Here is a 20,567-nt window from a genome sequence, read left to right on the forward strand (position 1 = left end):
CTTCTAGATACTCTTACCACCTATGCACACCCGTCCAGCAAGCAACCGGACCATAGCCACCACCACCACTACCACATAGATGGAGCCAGCATATTTAGCAGTACCCCCTCAAAGCATAGTCACATGGGGATGGGGACGGGTCTCAGGGACGTGATGGGTCCCGGGGACGGGGACGTGGCAAAACAGGGGACGGGTCAGGCGACACGTATTAAAAAACACTTGTTCTATACTAGACAACACTAGGAGCACAAGATTGCAAAGAAAAAGTGGGCTTTGCTCTCATAAATACCAAAATATAACATGCGGTAAGAACGCGGCGAGCATGTGCCACACATGTTGACGTGATGATCAATCATCATACTCAAAGGGGAAAAAGTAATGATGTACAAGTGAAGAGTGGATTAGAAGAGTCTGGTGGGAGACATTGGCATATAGCTCAAGACTCTGAAAAGCCCAGAAAAAAGGTGTGGGGTCCCCTGTCCGCATCCCTCTTGCAAGTGTCACCGGGGACCCGCGCCCCGTGACGCGTCCCCTCTGCGTCCCATGTGAGAGACCCGTCCCCGTCACGTCACCCCATCCCGTCCCGCATCCCCACGTCCCCCGTTCCGTCCCTACCAAAAAGGGCCACGTCCCCAGGTCCCCTGTTTCTATGCCTCAAAGTGATCTTATGTTGTCCTAGACTCACACACTCTCCACTAGCAGTTTGCGAGTGGTGGGTCTGTTCCAATTTGTTCTTTTCAGTTGGCACGTGGCGTCATCCCGTTACAGTGGTATCAGTGCTTTAGGCGTCTGCTTTTCTAAAAGCATACCGGTCCCTCCAAGAACACATACAGCAAGATGGCACTTCTAAATCTACAGAGTACCTACAGCTCCTCCTCAACAAACTTCGCAACATACTCTCAAGGCATCCTCAACAGAACCTTGTAGAACTTTGAACAGTTTTTAAGCTACATATTGTTGCCTCATGTTGCTCCGCCACCAAAAGATCAAGGGCTTCCTCTTGACAACCTACACAGTCCTCTATTCCGGTTGGGTGAGTTTTCAGGGACATGGTGCAACCTTTTCTCTCAACAAACTACACATTTCTCTATTTCAATCAGGGGAGTTTTCAATCTCATTTTTACCCAGCGCAACCGCCTGTACAATGTACATCTTTCGAGCCGCCGGTTTTCTCAAAGATAATGCTATGCACTTCTATAGCTACCAAGTTGCACGCTCCAAGGACTTGGCAAGCTTTCAAGAATTTTTATGCCCGGACTGCAATGGGATCTACTTTTCTTGGCCTTCTTCTTGTTCTTTCCATGTCTTTAGTTCTTTTGTCATTTCTTGCCCTTTTTGTCCTCATCACAGGAATCAGAAGAGGAGTTGTCGGAACTGTCAGAAGAGAATGAGGACGAACTGGACACACCCTCGAAGCGTACATGCTTCTTGGCTTTTCATGCATTTGCAAAAGAAGACTGTCAACCCAAATAACCGGGGTAATTTGTTACCTTGCTACGTCTCTTTGGAGGCTTCGTGGTCTTAAATATTTGGTTGTTCATCTTCAATATACATCTGCGGGACAAGTGGTTTCTTCAATGCGGAGTTTAATGGTGAACCGATGGTCCTACACCATCGGGATTGCATCTCATCGATCGGGTGCGGGGTTAAAACTTTCACGTACTGGGGATCCTTCGAATACTGGAGCATCTGCTTAGCACAAGCATCAACCTGTTAATAACGCTGCATCTCTATTCGTTCATACTTGGTAGGCCGTGGAGGCCATATTCTTGTTCCGATTGCCCGTTTGAATTTCTCGTACTTACACTGTAACAAACTGTTGACGTGTCAAAGCCTAAAGAATGGAGCCAACTTACAGATGCCGGCCGAGGGGCCTAAACCCTAAGAAGAACAAGTAACGGAAGAAGTGTCACAAAGTGATGACGTGGTTGCCCGAGAGCAGAAAACCCTAACCCTAATTTCTGCCAGAAACCCTAGCTGCTGAAACCCTAATTCCAGAAACCCTAACTGCTGATACCCTAATTCTGAAAACCCTAACCCTAAAACCTGCAAACCCTAATTTTGGAACCCTAACCCTAAAACTGCAACAACGTGGCTGATTTCCGAAAATTGCACTGGCATGATGACGTGGCAGGCTGTACGGATTTCCGTGATTTACGCTGGTAGCTTTTGGCATTGCTTTTTGGCCAGAAGCTTTTGAGTTTGAAAGCTTTTCATGTAAACTGCTTTTTGGACCAGAAGCTTTTGATTTTGAAAGCTTTTCATGTAAACTGCTTTTTAGGCCAAGGGCCTTTAAATATGAGGCTAGGGCTCATTCTCTCGCATGCTTCATGGAGAAGGTGCAGAGTCTAGAGTACCGGCTTGTACTTTGATGATGCAATATAAAGAAATACCGAAAGGGACGCAAAGGTTTGGGGCCAATACTCTCTGGGGTGGAATTCCGCCACTCCATGTCGCGTGTCGTCTCTCTCTTTCAGTTCAGTTGTTATTGAAGTGCTAAAAGTCTGTTCAGTTTGTTCTTTTCTATTGGCACGTGGTGCCCGCCTTGTGACATATACCGGGAATTTTCGGGTGGGTCTATCTAATTCTTGCGGGATTCATTGTTTGAATGTAACTGGGGCTTTGTATGGCTTATGTCCTGTAAGACAGAGCGATGAAGACGGGAGTGCGCGTGATGCGCGATGAAGTAAGGGTGGAAGTGGCTAATAAGTCCGGGGTTGGGACACGAAGATTCTTTAATAGTATTTCCAGTAAACTTTGGAGGACCGGTGTTGTAACAGACTTGGACACCCCAAGTCGGAAATCTGACACGACGCACGTGAGAATCACTTAAAATACTTCACAAACTTTTTCACTAGGGTCGACATGGCCCGGCGTAGTTCCGTGCCCAAAGGTATTGGCCCCAAAGTCTGGCACCCCTTTCGGTATTTCTTTATCATGAATCATTGCTAGCTACAACTCCCGAGGGACCTCTGCTCTCAGGCTTTGCATCCAAATGCTCTGCTGAGTGAGGCCCCAGATATTCTTATAAAATTCAAGGGATACTCAAAAGCAGAGCCCCAAAAGCATTCAATTCAAAAGCAATCAAACCCAAAGCATCTGTTCTCAAAAGAACTCCTGAAAAGCTGCTAGTGTAATTTTTGAAAATCTGTACAGCCTACCACGTCAGCATGTCAGCGCTTTTTACAAAAATCCGTACGGCAGTCCACGTCAGCATATCAACGCCATATGCAAAAATCCGTACTGCTGCCCAAACTGCCCAACACCTCGTCACCTTCTGTCCGGAGAGGTCATGCCATGTCATCACTTTTGTGACATACCCCCCTCTTGAAAGAATTGTAATCGTCTTTGATTACGCCTGCAAAATCAAACATAAGCCATAAACCAGTTCAATAGACACTGACTCTAAGTACCAGCGCACTAGACAACACAAATCCAACACTTGAACAAAGACCACATTCACATCATATCACATAGAATTGGATTGCATATTGATGGGATTGCTAACTATATTCAGACTGCAGAGGGATAGAGGAGCACAGTTGTCAGGTACATGCATACCTCTTTTGCTTTATGCCGATGATATTGTCCTTACTTTAAATTGTCCAGAGGGTATGCAAAGACAGCTAAATGTGTTAAATGTTTATGCACATTACACTGGGCTCTCCATCAACCTTGGTAAAACCAAGGTGATGGTATTCAATACTACAGCGCAGTGGGTCAAGGGATCAGCCCCTGTTTTTACATATGTACAGGAGATAGTACAATATGTAAACTCTTATACATACCTTGGTGTTGTATTTGGTAGACCTAGTTTCTCTATGAGAGGTGCTGCAGAGCGTGATTGACGAGGGGAGATGCAGCATTAGGAGGACTAGAGAGGATATGTTCACAGGTGCAATTTCAAGAGCCACGCACTAAAGCTGTGGCTATTTGACACATCAGTCACTTCCACCATGCTTTATGGAGTGCATATATGGGGGCCTAGCCTGGATCATCATATACCTAGATGAATCCAGGATAAGCCCAGATTCACCCTTGAAGGAAAGTGCAAGGTATAGACCCATGGTAGTCACCCACAAGACAATATAACCATCAGTTCCATCATGCATAGTATTGACTAAATACCATGACATCCCCACTAACGTCATCAGTGCCCAATAGTGGGTGTAGAACTAGGTACTAACATATGCTCCCCAACACAACACACACCACACGCACACACATACATGAGCATACATAACACAAAGTTCAGCGTACTGAGTTTCTGTCATGACTCCGGAGATCAAGGGCAGACTCAGCCATAATGAAGCCTAGCACTAAAAGAAGCATTAAATCGAAAAAATTAGCACAAAAATGAGGTAGTTGATAGGGCATACGCACCATAAAAGATAGAAAGAATTAGCACAATATCAATTGGTTGTAACTCGGACGAAAACTTCACAATGTGAAGTCTGCATGTCCGCAATACAACTAAAAAATATACCTAGATGAATCCAGGATAAGCCCAGATTCACCCTTGAAGGAAACTGCAAGGTATAGACCCATGGTAGTCACCCACAAGACAATATAGCCATCAGTTCCATCATGCATAGTATTGACTAAATACCACGACACCCCCACTAACGTCATCAGTGCCCAATAGTGGGTGTAGAACTAGGTACTAACATATGCTCCCCAACACAACACACACCACACGCACACATTGTAGAGACCCATGAGAGAGCTCATGGGACGATCACCATTGTCTACTTTCCCAGTTATGCACCTCATTAGCCCTCATCTAATGTACCCAACCCCTCCCTATATGTTTTAAGCTGATGTATAATGTGATGAGGACATTGATGATGAGGAGGATATAGGTTAGGCTTACATACCTACCCACTTTAGGTACCCTCATTTATTTTTATCTTTATGCTACCCAGACACTGTACTAGAGTCACACATACTTGTAACCTTTTGGTCTCATAGGTCATTTTGGCCTTTTAAAGACTTTAATATAACATTTCATTTCATTATTTCACTTTAAAGACAGAGTTGCACTACACACGCCACTGCCCCGTCTACTACGAGATACGAGGCCACTTCCATTGCTTGTTCAGAGAGGGCTTTGGCCCATTCTCTAGAGTCATGCGGTACGAGGATCAGAGATGCCTGGGTTTGTTTTTGCTCGAGCTGCGCAGACACAGAGAGAGCCTGATGAGAGGAAAGATTAGCCAGTCTCAGAGACAGATCATAGACTTCTTTAGAGCTGCCACTGGACACCCGGAGGAGTTACTACCACAGCAGAGCTCGTCGCTTTACACCAGAGGCATATTGATCGAACGAGCGACTGAGCTGGGGAGATCCACACGCCCACGACTACGGAGGACTACACAACATCGACAGAGGCTGCATCAAAGGATCCAGGTCACTTTGGCTCGACATGCAAAACGCTCGGTCAGACTACTGACCATGGAGGAGATTGATGAGATCCGCAAGCGACCGATGTTGGATCTCCTATGATCTATCTATCCCAACTAGCTATTTTAGCTGCTTAGTCCACACCCAGCAGTCTAGAATTCCATAATATTTTATTTTGTCATTTTGTCATCTTGTTACTCTGAGGAGGGAAATATCTACCAAGACACCTGGAATGGGTACTCCTAATATGTCCTATTCGATGGGTGACTTGCACCATCAAGAAGAATTTTTCGACCAGCCTAAACAGGATTTGTAATGTGTCACAAGATGGGTGACTTACAGCATTGCAAAGGAAATGTGTTGTCACAAAGTGATGACGTGGCATGACCAACTGGGAGAGAAATGGCCGAGTGGACAAGAGAAACTGAACCAACCAACTTGAAGAAATTACAAGCATCGGCCATGGGGCCTAAAACCCTAAAGACCAAAAGCTTGGACTTTGGGAGAGATTTCCAAAAAATCACGTTGACATGCTGACGTGGCAAACCGTACAAAATTTGCGCAATTTTCATTGCAACTTCCACGTGGCAGGTTGTACGGATTTTTGCGATATGCGCTAGGCTACTGACGTGGCAGTTTTTACGTGAGCTTTTAGGATCGGTTGCTTTTGGGTTTACTGCTTTTGAACCTGATTGCTTTTGGGGCTCTGCTTTTGGGCATGCCTTGTAAGAATAAAAGAGCCCTTAGGCCTCTTACTCTGCAAAGCATCTGGACGCAGAATCTAAGAGCAGAGGTCCCTCGAGAGTTGTACTTTGCATTGATCAATAATAAAGAAATACCGAAAGGGGTGCCAGTCTTAGGGGCCAATGCTTCTGGGCACAGAACTCCGCCTCTCTCTCTCTCTCTCTCTCTCTCTCTCTCTCTCTCTCTCTCTCTCTCTCTCTCTCTCTCTCTCTCTCTCATGGGGAGCATTTTTGTTCTAGTCTTTTTGTACCCAGACATGGTATCAAATTCACAATTTTGTGACAGTTTGGTTTCATAGGTCATTTTGGCCTTTTAAAGACATTAATATAACATTTCATCTCTCTCTCTCTCTCTCTCTCTCTCTCTCTCTCTCTCTCTCTCTCTCTCTCTCTCTCTCTCTCTCTCTCTCTCTCTCTCTCTCTCTCTCTCTCTCTCTCTCTCTCTCTCTCTCTCTCTCTCTCTCTCTCTCTCTCTCTCTCTTTGGGGAGAGCAGCAGAGACTAGACTGACCAGAGCTTATGCAGCCTTGGGAGGCTTGGAGAGGATGTGTTCGCAGGTTCAGTTCCAGGAACCTCGGACCAAGTTATGGCTCTTTGATACTTTAGTAGCCTCAGCTATGATGTATGGGGTACAGGTTTGGGGACCTTCTGTAGGCCAGGATGGTTGGAGACGTATGGAGAGGCCCTTGGTATCTATGATCTCCCGATTGATTAGAGCCAAGGCCTCCGTACCTCACGCGATCATTCGAGCAGAGCTAGCTGCCCCCCCCATGGAGATTGAGGCGCTTACTAGATCAGTGTCCTTTGTGCACAACCTATGGGATACTACTAGAGACAGATATGCTAGACTGGCCCTTGAGTCTTCCAGACAGTTAGCTCTACAGGGGGACACTTCATGCTGGTATGCACAGATGACTTCATGGTTTCAGACGCATGGCTTCACCATGGACAGGTTGCCCCCTTTCCAGTATTCTCTTCAGGCACCCTCGCTGTCTCTTACACGGGTGGAGATCACTAGACTCATTCGTCAGGACCTGATCCAGCTCGACACCAGGAGGACATGGATAGAGCCGCCTCAAGAGTTGAGCACGAAGATGGCTTTCTATAGAGAGCATCTTCTCCACCTCACAGGAGATGGGTTTGTGATTCGACCCAGCTACATGGACACACATATGTCTCATGGTTTGAGTTGTGCCATTGGTCAGATACGCACATCCTCACATCAGCTCGAGATTGAGACTGGTAGATTCAGAGGGATACCAGCAGACAGCAGGATATGCCGATTATGCCAGAGAGAGCCAGAGACAGAGTTGCACTACATATGTCATTGCACAGTGTTCTATGAGATACGGGGGCGTTTCCACTGCTTATTCAGAGAGGGTTTTGTCCTCTATCTAGGGTCATGAGTTATGAGGATCAGAGATGTCTTGGACTATATCTACTTGAGTTACACAGGTATAGAGACACTTTACTGGGGAGAGCTAGAGAGAGGCAGTCCCAGAGACACATTACAGATTTCTTTTCACTAGATATGGGACAGCCAGAGGAGCAGCCACCACTGCAGAGCTCGTCCCACACTCATTCGACCACTACTGGCACTCTCATCGACCGAGCATTGGAGCTACAGAGATACAGACGACCGCGACTGAGGAGAGGAGCTACACAGCATCGACGGAGACTACAACAGAAGATTCGAGCCATACTCTCTCGACATCCAGAGTGCAGATGAGGATGGATCCTCACCATTTCTTCCATCTTTGTTTCACACACTGTTACATCCAGTTTACCGGGTACCTATTGTATCAGCTGCTACACCCACGTAGTTTTAGATTGTAGTAGTAGTAGTAGTATTTTGTTCCACTTCTAGTTCTTTTCTAGTTCTTTTGTACCCAGACATGGTATTAGATTCACTATTTTGTAACTGATTGGTCTCATAGGTCATTTTGGCCTTTTGAAGACGTTAATATAACATTTCATTTCATTTCTCTCTCTCTCTCTCTCTCTCTCTCTCTCTCTCTCTCTCTCTCTCTCTCTCTCTCTCTCTCTCTCTCTCTCTCTCTCTCTCTCTCTCTCTCTCTCAGAGACACATTACAGATTTCTTTTCACTAGATATGGGACAGCCAGAGGAGCAGCCACCACTGCAGAGCTCGTCCCACACTCATTCGACCACTACTGGCACTCTCATCGACCGAGCATTGGAGCTACAGAGATACAGACGACCGCGACTGAGGAGAGGAGCTACACAGCATCGACGGAGACTACAACAGAAGATTCGAGCCATACTCTCTCAACATCCAGAGTGCAGATGAGGATGGATCCTCACCATTTCTTCCATCTTTGTTTCACACACTGTTACATCAAGTTTACCGGGTACCTATTGTATCAGCTGCTACACCCACGTAGTTTTAGATTGTAGTAGTAGTAGTAGTATTTTGTTCCACTTCTAGTTCTTTTGTACCCAGACATGGTATTAGATTCACTATTTTGTAACTGATTGGTCTCATAGGTCATTTTGGCCTTTTGAAGACGTTAATATAACATTTCATTTCATTTCTCTCTCTCTCTCTCTCTCTCTCTCTCTCTCTCTCTCTCTCTCTCTCTCTCTCTCTCTCTCTCTCTCTCTCTCTCTCTCTCTCTCTCTCTCATTCTCTCTCATGGGGGAGCATCGGAGAAGTGCCAACGGCTTCCCCCACGTGTAAGAAGACGCATCCCTCGCCGGCCGCCCACAAAGCCTCTTTCATGCAGACAGGGAAGAGGATATCGGCAATACAGAAGGAAATGAGAGAATGGAGAAACAAAGTGGAAGAGTGGAGGAAGGAGAGGAGCACTATTCTTCAAAGATGGACCGAAGAAAGAGATGGCATGTGTAGGAGGATCGCTTCGCTGGAGAAGAAACTTGAAAGTGGTCATCCAAGATTCCATCATTCGAAATCTACAAGCAAAACGTGAGTGGCTCGAAGAAGGCAAAATTCAGCCATCCATGATGGTAGAATTGAATACCAAATACAGGTTATCAAGGAAGGTGAGGAGAAAAAGTCATGGGCCGCGGTCATCTCTGCAACACAAAAGAAAGTAGAGGAGGCCGAAAAATGGATTGAGGTTGCCAAGAAAGGTAAGGAAGATCCTTGTACACCCACTCTTATTAACATGACCCTCGAAGAGAAACAAAGAAGCAAGATGCGAGCTCTACATGTGAGGGTAACCGGCCTCAAGGACATAAACAATGTGGAAAAAGAGGTCACAAGCCTCACATCCATGATGGGGGTGGCCAAGCCTTCACACACAAAGGCATGGAGAGTGGGCAAGAAGAGTGATGGCCCGGGAGAATCTTCAAAAGGGAGAGCTCTCATACTACGCTTCCCCTCCTTAGAAGAGAAGAAGGAATTTTGGGACAGCCAGAGGAGCAGCCATCACAACACATCATTGACGGAGCCCACAGCAAAGAATTCGAGCCATACTCTCTCGACATCCAGAGTGCAGACGAGGATGGATTCTAGTAGTAGTATCTTTGTTCTAGTTCTTTTGTACCCAGACATGGTATTAGATTCATCATTTCGTAAAAGATTGGTCTCATAGGTCATTTTGGCCTTTTCAAGACCCCCCCCACCCCCACCCCTCGCGCTCCGCCTGCAGCCCAGCCCCTGCTCACACGCTGACCCAGCTCCCCGCTCCCCCTGCAGTCCCACCTCCCCTACGCGTAGCATGTCTTCTTCTACGCGTAGCAAGTCTAGCAGCCGATAACCCCCCCCCCCCCCCCCCCCCCCCCCCCCCTCTTCTTCTATGCATAGGGAGTCTTAAATTTTTTTAATTTTTCTTTTAGAGAAGACCATACTCCGCCCCCCGCCCCCCGCCTCTCTCTCTCTCTCTCTCTCTCTCTCTCTCTCTCTCTCTCTCTCTCTCTCTCTCTCTCTCTCTCTCTCTCTCTCTCTCTCTCTCTCTCTCTCTCTCTCTCTCTCTCTCTCTCTATACACTCTATCGCTCCCCCTCCCTTGCCATACCGCCTCACGCTCGCCCAGCTACCGCACCCGTTGCTATTGTGGGTGCACACGTACGTTTAGTGACTCCTTGGCGGATGGCGATCAAGCATGAGAAAGCTGAACGATAAAGCCAACCCCCTAGAGGATGCCATTCAAAAGAGCAAAGAGGAAATGACTGAGATCATTACCAAGATGAACCGCAATCTCTTGGGCACAACAAACATGCTCGAAGGACGCGTGCTGATCCAAGATAGCAAGATAAGTACGCTGGAAGACCGAGTGACGACTCAAGAGGAACAGATTGCGTCGCTCAAGAAAGAGAGAATTTGCGGTCTTAAAGACAAAGGCAATGTGGACGAAGAAGTAAAAGAACTCACAGCCCTGATGGGGGTTCATGAGCCGACGCACACAAGGGCATGGAGAGTGGGCAACATAAAGAAAAATGGAAGCAGTGGAGAAACCTCAAAAGAAAGAGCACTCATCCTCCGTTTTCCCTCCATGGAAGCGAAGAAGTCCTTCTTGAAGAAAAGACCAACTCGTAAAGAGACTGGCATCTTTCTCGGGGATGATCTCACCCTCTCGCAGATCGCTCATATGCAAAAAGTAATGCCGGAGATTAGAGCGGCAAGGGGAAAAGGCAAGATTGCCTTTTACCGAGAAGGAAAAGTGGTAATACTAGAGCGACGCTCCACATGACGGTGCGAGACTTATGGGACCACACTCAAAGTGGCTGCCTGGAACTGTAATGGATCTATGCGTCTTGGCGTGGGTGCTTTTGAGGATAGCTTTACTGGAAGAGACATCATCTTTTACTCGAAGACACACCAGGCCCCTCGGCAATCCATGCCTCACATCAGTGGATACAAGTGGGAGACAGCTTACAGACAGGAGACACGCTCAGACCACAGAGGGCGGGGGGGAGTGGTAGTGTTATTTAGAGAGGATCTGCAGCCACTCATACATATAGCCCGCAGGGATGAGCAGGCTAGGTACATGTGGGTGAGATTGAAAGCAGAGACACGCAGATATCTCTACCTAGCTATTTGCTACTTTCCCCCAAGTACATCAGTTTATGCATCACCCAGAGGACAGTCCCCTTTCTCTATTTTGGATGATGACATATGGGAATTCTCTAGGGATGGTGACATTATCATCCTAGGGGACTTCAATGCTAGGACTGCCCATCACCAGGCAGTGTTTAATGATACTTCAAAGGAGATGCTAAGAGAGCTAGATGTTGTAGAGACGGGCCTGTCCAGACTATCACACGATGTGGAATATACTGAGTATGGGCGACACCTGATAGACATGGGCACTGCACATGGATTGGGCATCTTGAAAGGCCTACAGAGATTTCCTACTGCGGGAGGTTTTACACGCTTCCCACACAGACATGGAGCCAGCACAGTGGACTATGTCATGCACAGCAAATCTCATCTCTAGTATCCAGGATCTCACAGTTGGGCCCAGACCGCGGTCGGGGTAGCAGTGGATCATGCTCTGGTGTCGATGACCATCTCTTTCCAGTTCAGTGTAGCACACAGGCCACGGGTAGCAGCCCCTACTTGCTACACATTCACACGGGAAACGGATTCTGTATACATGGACAGGATCTACAAACGCCTATGCACTGAGGACCCAGGGCGACCTCTGGAGGAGCTAACTACTATACTGACACAAAGATTACATGAGGCAGCAGCAGAAGCATACCCACACACCCAGCCTGAGCAAAGCCGCCGATCAGGGAGCATGCCTCAGAACAGCTGGTACGATGAGGAGTGCCGCCAGACTAGAGCCAGACTACAGAGGGAGGTGCTTTTGGGGGACGTCACTCACAGACAGTCACAGATTGACTTCTGACGCCTGGTACGGCGAAAGAAGAGGGCTTTTTTGGCTCGACTCGAGCAGGATCTACATCAACTATTCTTGAGTCAGGACTCGCGTGAGGCGTGGCTGCTCTTTCATGAGCAGTCCCCCCCCCCCCCCCCCCCCCTCTGCTATTTCCTCCACAGAGACTTGGGGTCAATACGCATCATCTTTGTACACAGTACCTCGACAGCCGCCCCGACCCATGCCCACACACATGTGTTTTTTCCACCGCTGAGATGGTGAAGAAAGCTATCGACATGATGAGGACTGGGAGAGCATATGATCATGATGGCTTAGTCGCTTACCATTTCATGCATGCCAAAGACCTACTAGCAGAGCTTCTAGCAGTTATGTTTAACCGTGCCATGTGTGAGGGCCTACCGGACACTTGGAGCCTATGTACGATCGTACCTATCTTCAAGTCAGGACATCCCATGGAGCCTGGGAATTATCGCACTATTATGATTGGGCACACACTGGCACTGTTGTATGCATCCATTCTTGAGCAACAGCTGAGTAGATGGGCAAAGAGGGAAGAAATGTGTACAACTGGGCAGGCACGGTTCAGGAGAGGCTTCTCTACTCTTGACCATATCTTGACACTCAGGGCCATCATCGAGGAAGGCAGATCTCATGGGAGACGGATCTATTGTAGCTTTGTGGACTTCCGCAAAGCTTTTGACACAGTACCCAGAGCTAGATTGATGTGCAGATTACAGGAAATGGGAGTACCCACAAAGCTCATTTGGGGGATCATGGCATTGTACAGATCAGTAGTAGGGCATGTACGCACCCCGGACGGAGTTTCTACACCGGTTCACTCCACTATTGGGGTGAAACAGGGCTGCCCGCTCTCTCCTACTCTTTTCGGTATGTATGTGGATGAGGTTTTTGACTACATTGACAGCGATGGGGATAAAGGTGCACAGTTGGCAGGGACATGGATTCCACTTTTGTTATACGCTGATGATATAGTGTTGATCTCCGAATCCCCAGACGGAATGCAACGTCAATTGGATGCTTTGCATACGTTTGCCCACGAAAGTGCTTTGTCTGTCAACCTTGGTAAAACCAAGGTTATGGTGTTTAATACCACCCCACAGTGGATCAGGAGGTCAGCACCTACATTCACATACGGCCAGGAGATTGTGGAGTACACAAACGCTTACACTTACCTTGGAGTGGTTTTTAGCGGACCTGCATTCTCACTCAGAAGAGCAGCAGAGACCAGACTGACTAGAGCCCACGCAGCATTGGGAAGATTGGAGAGGATGTGTTCACAGGTTCAGTTTCAGGAGCCCCGGACGAAGCTCCGACTCTTTGACACCTTGGTGGCTTCAACATTGCTCTATGGGGCTGAGATATGGGGACCTTCATTGGATCACCACGGGAGGCCGGGTCGCACAGACAGATGGGGGAACATGGAGAAACCTCTCGTCTCTATGATCTCGCGGCTCATTAGAGCCAATGCATCAGTACCACGGGCCATTATCCGAGCATAGCTAGCGGCCCCCCCACTAGTGGTGGAGGCGCTCACCAAATCAGTCTCCTTCATAAACCGCACATGGGAACTTCCTAGAGACAGGTATGCTCGCATAGCACTTGAGTCCTCTGTAGAGTTAGCCATACAAGGAGATACAACATGCTGGTATGGGGAGATGACATCATGGTTTCAAGCGCATGGGTTCAGCATAGACAGGCTGCCACCGTTCCACTACTCATTGGATGCACCATCTCTCATTCTTACACAGTCAGAGATCACCAAGCTCATCCGCCAAGACCTGACCCAGCTAGACACCAGGAGGACATGGATACAACCAGCACAGGAATTGGGCACGAAGATGGCTTTCTATAGAGACCACCTTCTCTAGCTTACGGAAGATGGTTTTGTGACGAGACCCAGATACATGGATACCCACTTGTCTCATGGGATAAGATGTGCTATTGGCCAGTTACGCACATCTTCTCACCAGTTGCGGATTGAAACTGGGAGATACAACGGAGTACCAGCAGAGGCCAGGACATGCCCCTTGTGTGACATGGAACCTGAAACAGAGCTGCATTATACATGCCGCTGCCCCGTCTACTACGAGATACGAGGTCGCTTCCATTGCTTGTTCAGAGAGGGCTTTGGACCACTCTCAAGAGTAATGGGATACGAAGATCAAAGATGCCTGGGTTTGTTCTTGCTCGAGCTGCGCAGACACAGAGATAGCCTGATGAATGGCGAGGCTAGCCAATCTCAAAGACGGATCACAGACTTCTTCAGAGCAGACACGGGACAACCACAAGAGCCACTCCCACAGCAGAGCTCCCCCTCGTCTCACACCAGAGGCACACTGATCGACCGAGCGATTGAACTGGGGAAATCCAGGCGCCCACGACTGCGAAGGACTACACAGCATTGACGGAGGCTACGTCAGAAGATTCGGAGCACGCTGGCCAGGCATGCACGACGCCCGGTCAGACTACTAACCATGGAGGAAATTGATGAGATTCCCCAACGACCGATGCTAGATCTCTTGTGATTCAGCTATCCCAACAAACCGCCCATTTTTGCTTAGTTTTTTGCTTAGCTCACATCGACCAATCTAGGATCCCATAGTATATATCTTTGTTTTGTACTGTTGTTAGGTTACTTTGTTACTCTGACTTTGTATCAGATCCACCACCTTGTAACTTTCTGGTCTCATAGGTCACTATGGCCTTTTGAAGACGTTAATATAACATTTCATTTCATTTCATTTCTCTCTATTAAAGCTCAGTGATTTTGAAGCTTCTGTTCGTGTGTTGCTATGGATTTCTCGCTTTTCAGTCCCTTAAATAAGTGTGTGGAGGTTGAGATATTTTGAGCCACTTGCCTGCCCCTGCCATGCAAGAACTGCCTATGTGTAAGGTGCCTGGATCCTCTATGCTTGGAGTGCCTGTGTGTGCACATACTATCCAAAGGCTGCTTGTGTGTGGGTCCCCCTGCCTTTTGCTATGCCAGGAGTGCTGTGTGTCCACTTTCCATGCATGCACTGCCTGTCTTTTAGAATTACAAGACGAAGAATTCTTCAACTTTCGAATTTCTGAAACAAATAAACACCTAAATTAGGGCTCCTTAGACATTAACACTTCACGACATGTAATAGACTGTCTCAGGCTGCGTGAATCCATGACCTTTGGACAGGGCATGCACTTGTAAGGGTGCTCTAACATTAATCTATTAGCTTAAAAGTACAACTACAGATAAAAAGATTGTCAATTCCAAAATCAGTTTTAGGGTAGTAGAGAATTTCATAGAAAAGATTCTTGTTTGAGACGGTGCTAACAGCAACCTGGTAGTTGATTACCTTCCAAACCATATCTGCTTGGCGACCTGTCACAGCACAAGGATGATGACATGCCAACAAAACTTTAGCACTTATCCTACAATCCTTGAAAAGAGCTGGGACAGCTAAAGCAATCAAAGCCTTTGCTATTGCTTCAGTGTGAGGTAAATTAGTAGCTGCTCCATCTGCAACATTTTCTGTCTCACTGCCAGCCATTCACACAACAAATACACGATTAGGATTGATTTCTATCACACACACTGTCAAACTTGATGGAATGAGATACAAAAGCAAACAGAAAACAGGCTGCAAGTATATCCATATTTTCACATAAGAGTCGACCAAATACTAGTGACACTTTGTAATGGCATAAACTTCATTAACAAAATATCAACACACATCCACAGGTCACAAGACAAACATTCTAACCTCACTTTATGTGCCCCAATCTGATCTTCAAACAGCATGAGCCATGAGAGAAACCCATCAAACAAGTTCTCCGCAAACTTTTCTGAAGTAGCCTGAATGCGTCGAACAGAATCAAAAGCCCTTTTTCTTATGTCCTTGGAAGAATGCCAGAGGAAGTGGACAACAAGCTGTAAGGTTAACAGCATATGTCATAATTTATAAAAGCTTAATGGGCTGGCTTTTCCAATTAAAGATTACAAACAACATGATACCTGAAAAAGCTGCTGGCTTCCAACTTCATATTCCAACAATCTGCAAAATCGTACTTTGTGACTCTCCAATGAAGAAGAGTAAAAAAAAAGAGTTGGCAAAAGGATTAAAAGCAAGACCTTGAGTAGTGCTTTACAATAACAACTTCAATCAGCTCTATAAGAGCAATGCAGTCTTCACCTTGCATTTTGCCTACCTGCAAACAATACAGTGAAAAGCAACTACTCTGAACAACTTGGCATCCATATCTTGAAAACGACAATGACAGTGAAATGAGGAAAAAAAAAACAAATATATACCTATAACTACACACACATACGTAGTTTTCTTTTTGGATAATCTTCTTATACGATCCTAGGAATCCCACAAACATTGAGGTAGAATTAGGTAGAATTAGGGGAACTGAAGAGAAACTAGGCTAATTAGACAGAGTCTCGAGGGAATTAAAGAAATTGGGGCCATTGGGGGAAGCTTAGGGGAATGAGTAGTTAAAGAAAAAGACACAGAGCAATAGAGAGAGAGAGAGAGAGAGAGAGAGAGAGAGAGAGAGAGAGAGAGAGAGAGAGAGAAAAATGACATGAAATGTTATATTAACGTCTTCAAAAGGCCAGAATGACCTATGAGACCAGAAAGTTACAATGTGGTGGATCTGATACAAAGTCAGAGTAATGAAAATGACAAAATAAAATAAAATGACAGAATAAAATGCTATGGAATCCGAAACAGCTAGGTAGGATAGGTAAATCACAGATCACAAAAGCTCCAGCATCACTCGTTGGCGGATCTCATCAATCTCCTCCATGGTCAATAGCCTGACTGGGCCTCGTGCATGTCGGGCCGAAGTGTTTCGAATCCTCTGATGCAGCCTCCGTCGATGTTGTGTAGTTCTCCGCAGTCGTGGGCGTTTGGATCTCCCTAGCTCGGTCACTTCGTCGATCAGTGTGCCTCTGGTATGAGGCAACAAGCTCTCCTGTGGTGGTAGCTCCTCCGGGTGTCCAGTGTGCTCTAAAGAAGTCTGTGATCCGTCTCTAAGACTAGCTGGCCTCTCCCCTCATCATGCTCTCTCTCTGTGTCTGCGTAGCTCGAGCAAAAACAAACCCAAGCATCTCTGATCCTCGTACCGCATGACTCTGGAGAGTGGTCGGAAGCCCTCTCTCAGGAAGCGGCCGCGTATCTCGTAGTAGACGGGGCAATGGCATGTGTAGTGCAACTCTGTCTCAGGCTCTAGGTCACACAGGGGGCATGTCTTGGCCTCTGCTGGTACTCTGTTGTATCTCCCAGTCTCGATCCGCAACTGGTGTGAAGATGTGTGTATCTGGCCAATGGCACACGTATCCCATGAGACAAGTGAGTGTCCATGTATCTGGGTCTCCTCACAAAACCGTCCTCCGTGAGCTAGAGAAGATGCTCTCTGTAGAAAGCCATCTTCGTGCCCGGCTCCTGAGAGAGAGAGAGAGAGAGAGAGAGAGAGAGAGAGAGAGAGAGAGAAATGAAATGTTATATTAACGTCTTCAAAAGGCCAAAATGACCTATGAGACCAAAAAGTTACAAATGGTGAATTTGATACCATGTCTAAGTACGGAAATTACAAAGTTACAAAAAACTAAGGAGAAAGTAAAAGGAGGGGGGGGGGGGGGGGGTGTTGTTGTGGGTTCTCTCATCGGTCGTTGTTGGATCTCATCGACCTCCTCCATGGTCATTACTCTGGTTGGGTGTCTCGCATGCGAGCTAGAGTGATCTCAGAGAGAGAGAGAGATGAAATATTATATTAAACGCCTGCAAAAGGCTAAAATGACCTATGAGACCAAACTGATACAATCTTGGTGGATCTAATACAATGTTTGAGTACAAAGTAAAATGAAGTAAAATAAAAGCTAACATAAACATAAGTGTCCAAGGATGCCCGGCATCAAGCGTTGTCAAAGGATGTACTGCATCGGTTGCTGAAGAGCACGTCAATGTCCCCTGGACATCTCCCATGTCATGCTAGAATAGTCCTGATCCTCTGATGGAGCTTCCGTCAATGTCGTGGTGGCCCTCATAGATGCGGGCGTCTAGCTCTCCCAAGCTCAATGGCTCAATCAATCAATATACCTCTCGTGTAGGTGGACTCTGAAGTCTGCTGTGAAGCTTAACTGCAGAGTCTCTCCCTCTGTGAATGTCTCCTGAGTCCCACTGTCTAATCTCCTCAAGAGACTCTCCCTGTGTCTGTGTAGCTCTAGCAAAAACAAGCCGAGGCATCTTTGGTCATGATATCTGATTACTCTAGCCAGTGGTTCAAAGCCCTCTCTGAATAGACAGTCAAAGCGCCTCGTATCTGATAATATACCGTACAATGACATGTGTGATGTAACTCTGTTGCTGGCTCTATGTGACACAACTGGTAAATCCTGGCCTCTGCGGGCACTCTCCTAAATCTGCCACTCTCAATCTCTAGCTGATGCGATGATGTGCGCATCTGACCAATAGCGCATCTTAATAAATGAGTGTCCATATAGGCAGGTCTGATCACATATCCATCCTCTATTGCTGGAGAAATGTTCTCTGTAGAAAGCCATCTTCGTGCCAAGCTCTCGTGTCGGCTTTGTCCATGTCCTCCTAGTGTCTGGGTAATCTCAGTCCGTGTGAGGGACAAGGAGGGTGCATCCAGCGAGTACTGGAAAGGGGGTAGTCTGTCAAGACTAAAACCATGTAGCTGAAATCATGATGTCATTTGTGCATACCAACAAGATGTGTCTCCTTGTGAGGCTAGCTTTCGAGAAGACTCCAAAGCTAGGAGAGCATATCTATTTTTGGGGAGATCCCAGATACTCTGTATAAAAGAGACGGATCTATAAGTGCCTCTATGACCAGCAGGGGAGCAGCAAGCTCTGCACGAATAATCTCGTGCGGTCCAGAGGCCTTTGCCCAAATCATCTGGGAAATCATAGAGACCAAAGGCATCTCCATACATCTCCATCCATCGTTACTGCCAGCTCGGCTATGATGGTCTACTGATGGTCCCCATATCTACACCCCATTAAGCATAGCTGAAGTAACCAATGTGTCAAATAGCCAAAAATTAGTTAGAGGTTCCTGAAACTGAATCTGCGAACACATCCTCTCCATGCTCCCCCAAGCTACATATGCTCTCGTCAGTCTAGTCTTTGCTGCTCTCCTCAAGGAGAACTTTGGACCACTCAAGACCACTCCCAAGTAAGTGTATGCGTCTGTATACTCAACCGTCTGCTGACCATAAGTGAAGGTCAATACAGACCACCTGACCCATTGTGCTGGGGTGTTTAACACCATAACTTTGGTCTTGCCAAGGTTCACCGACAAGCCGCTATCACTAGCACAAGTATCCAATGCATCCAAGTGTCGTTGCATCCCCTCTGGCGAAATTGAGATCAACACAATATCATCTGCATACAATAGTAATGAAATCAAGGTCCCTGCTAGATGTGCTCCTCCGTCACATCCCCTCTCGTTGTCATCTGAAACCGCATCAACATACAAACCAAACAATGTAGGGAGAGTGGGCATCCTTGTTTCACTCCAACAATGAAGTGAATACCTCGGGAGTACGAACCTGCCCCACGACTGTCTTGTATAAAGCCACGACTCCCCAAGTCAGCTCTATGGGTACTTCCATTGTCAGGTGCAGCGGAAGTGTTTAAGGATTTTGCTCGGATCTAGTACTAACACAAGGTTGCTTTACTTCACTTAAAACTGAAACTGAAAACAATGAATAAGAGAGACGCACAGAGAGAGAAAAGAGAGACGAAACGGCATGTCGGGTCCCAACCACCCTCAAGGGCCCCCTTGTTCTGTTGCCAGAGCAAGTACTTTCTTTATTACTTGCACAATGCTCATACAATGATGCTAAATGATGAGATGCGAATGGGTACTTGATGCTACTGATGTTGAGTACTGACGAGGTACCGAAGGGTATTGCATAAATGCTTGATACTGCGAGGCTAAGGACTGGGTACAGCGGGTACTTGGTGCTTGGGACTGCGGGTACTGTTGGGTACAGCTGGTGCTTGGTACTACGGGAACTACTTGGTACTGAAGGTACTTGGGTGCTAAGGATACGGAGGTCCTGATGATCCCTACGTTGAGCTAGGCAAGAGCCAAGCCAAAACACAAGGGGTGCTAGATGCTGGGGTACTATGTCGACGACGACGACGACGATGAGGGGTACTTGTGCTACGGTGTTGCTGAGGTACTAATGGGTATTGTTGGAGATGCTTGGTTCTGCAGCGATGATGACGACGACGACGTTGTGGGCTAATCTACTATCGCCGAGGACGGCGATGGCTGAAAACTGAAAACGCTAATGGAGTTGCCGCGAAGACAGCGACTGCGACAAGGCTAGGGCTGAATGCTGAAAACGCTGAGGCTCTGGATGACAAAACGTTGATGGGCTGCTAGGTACTGCTGAGAAGAGGGTGTTGTCGATACTACTTCATCGTTTGCCTCTTCTGCCTTCTCTAGCACCCAAAGGGGCTTCATTTATAGGTCTTTTAGCCATTTGCCCTACCTACTTTTGATAAATTTCATGTCAAAGTCACTTTTTAATAAATGACTTAAGTGATTGTT

At 46.9% G+C, this 20,567-nt stretch overlaps 1 protein-coding gene across 2 annotated transcripts in view; it reads right to left on the reverse strand.

Moving 5' to 3' along the window:
* The window catches only part of ILA (putative protein kinase regulator ILITHYIA), a 125,595-nt gene that overhangs the window by 74,433 nt on the left and 30,595 nt on the right, over nt 1–20,567 (reverse strand). For both annotated transcript variants that reach the window (XM_086494064.1, XM_086494065.1), the window contains exons 9-12: nt 16,103–16,179; nt 15,986–16,025; nt 15,735–15,901; nt 15,327–15,510 (exon numbers count right to left, since the gene is read on the reverse strand). In XM_086494064.1, coding sequence (XP_086350190.1) covers nt 15,327–15,510; nt 15,735–15,901; nt 15,986–16,025; nt 16,103–16,179 — 468 coding nt within the window. The remainder of the gene's footprint in view (nt 1–15,326; nt 15,511–15,734; nt 15,902–15,985; nt 16,026–16,102; nt 16,180–20,567) is intronic.

Source organism: Adiantum capillus-veneris, chromosome 21, assembly GCF_014529385.1.
Source record: "Adiantum capillus-veneris isolate H3 chromosome 21, ASM1452938v2, whole genome shotgun sequence".
NCBI lineage: Eukaryota > Viridiplantae > Streptophyta > Polypodiopsida > Polypodiales > Pteridaceae > Adiantum > Adiantum capillus-veneris.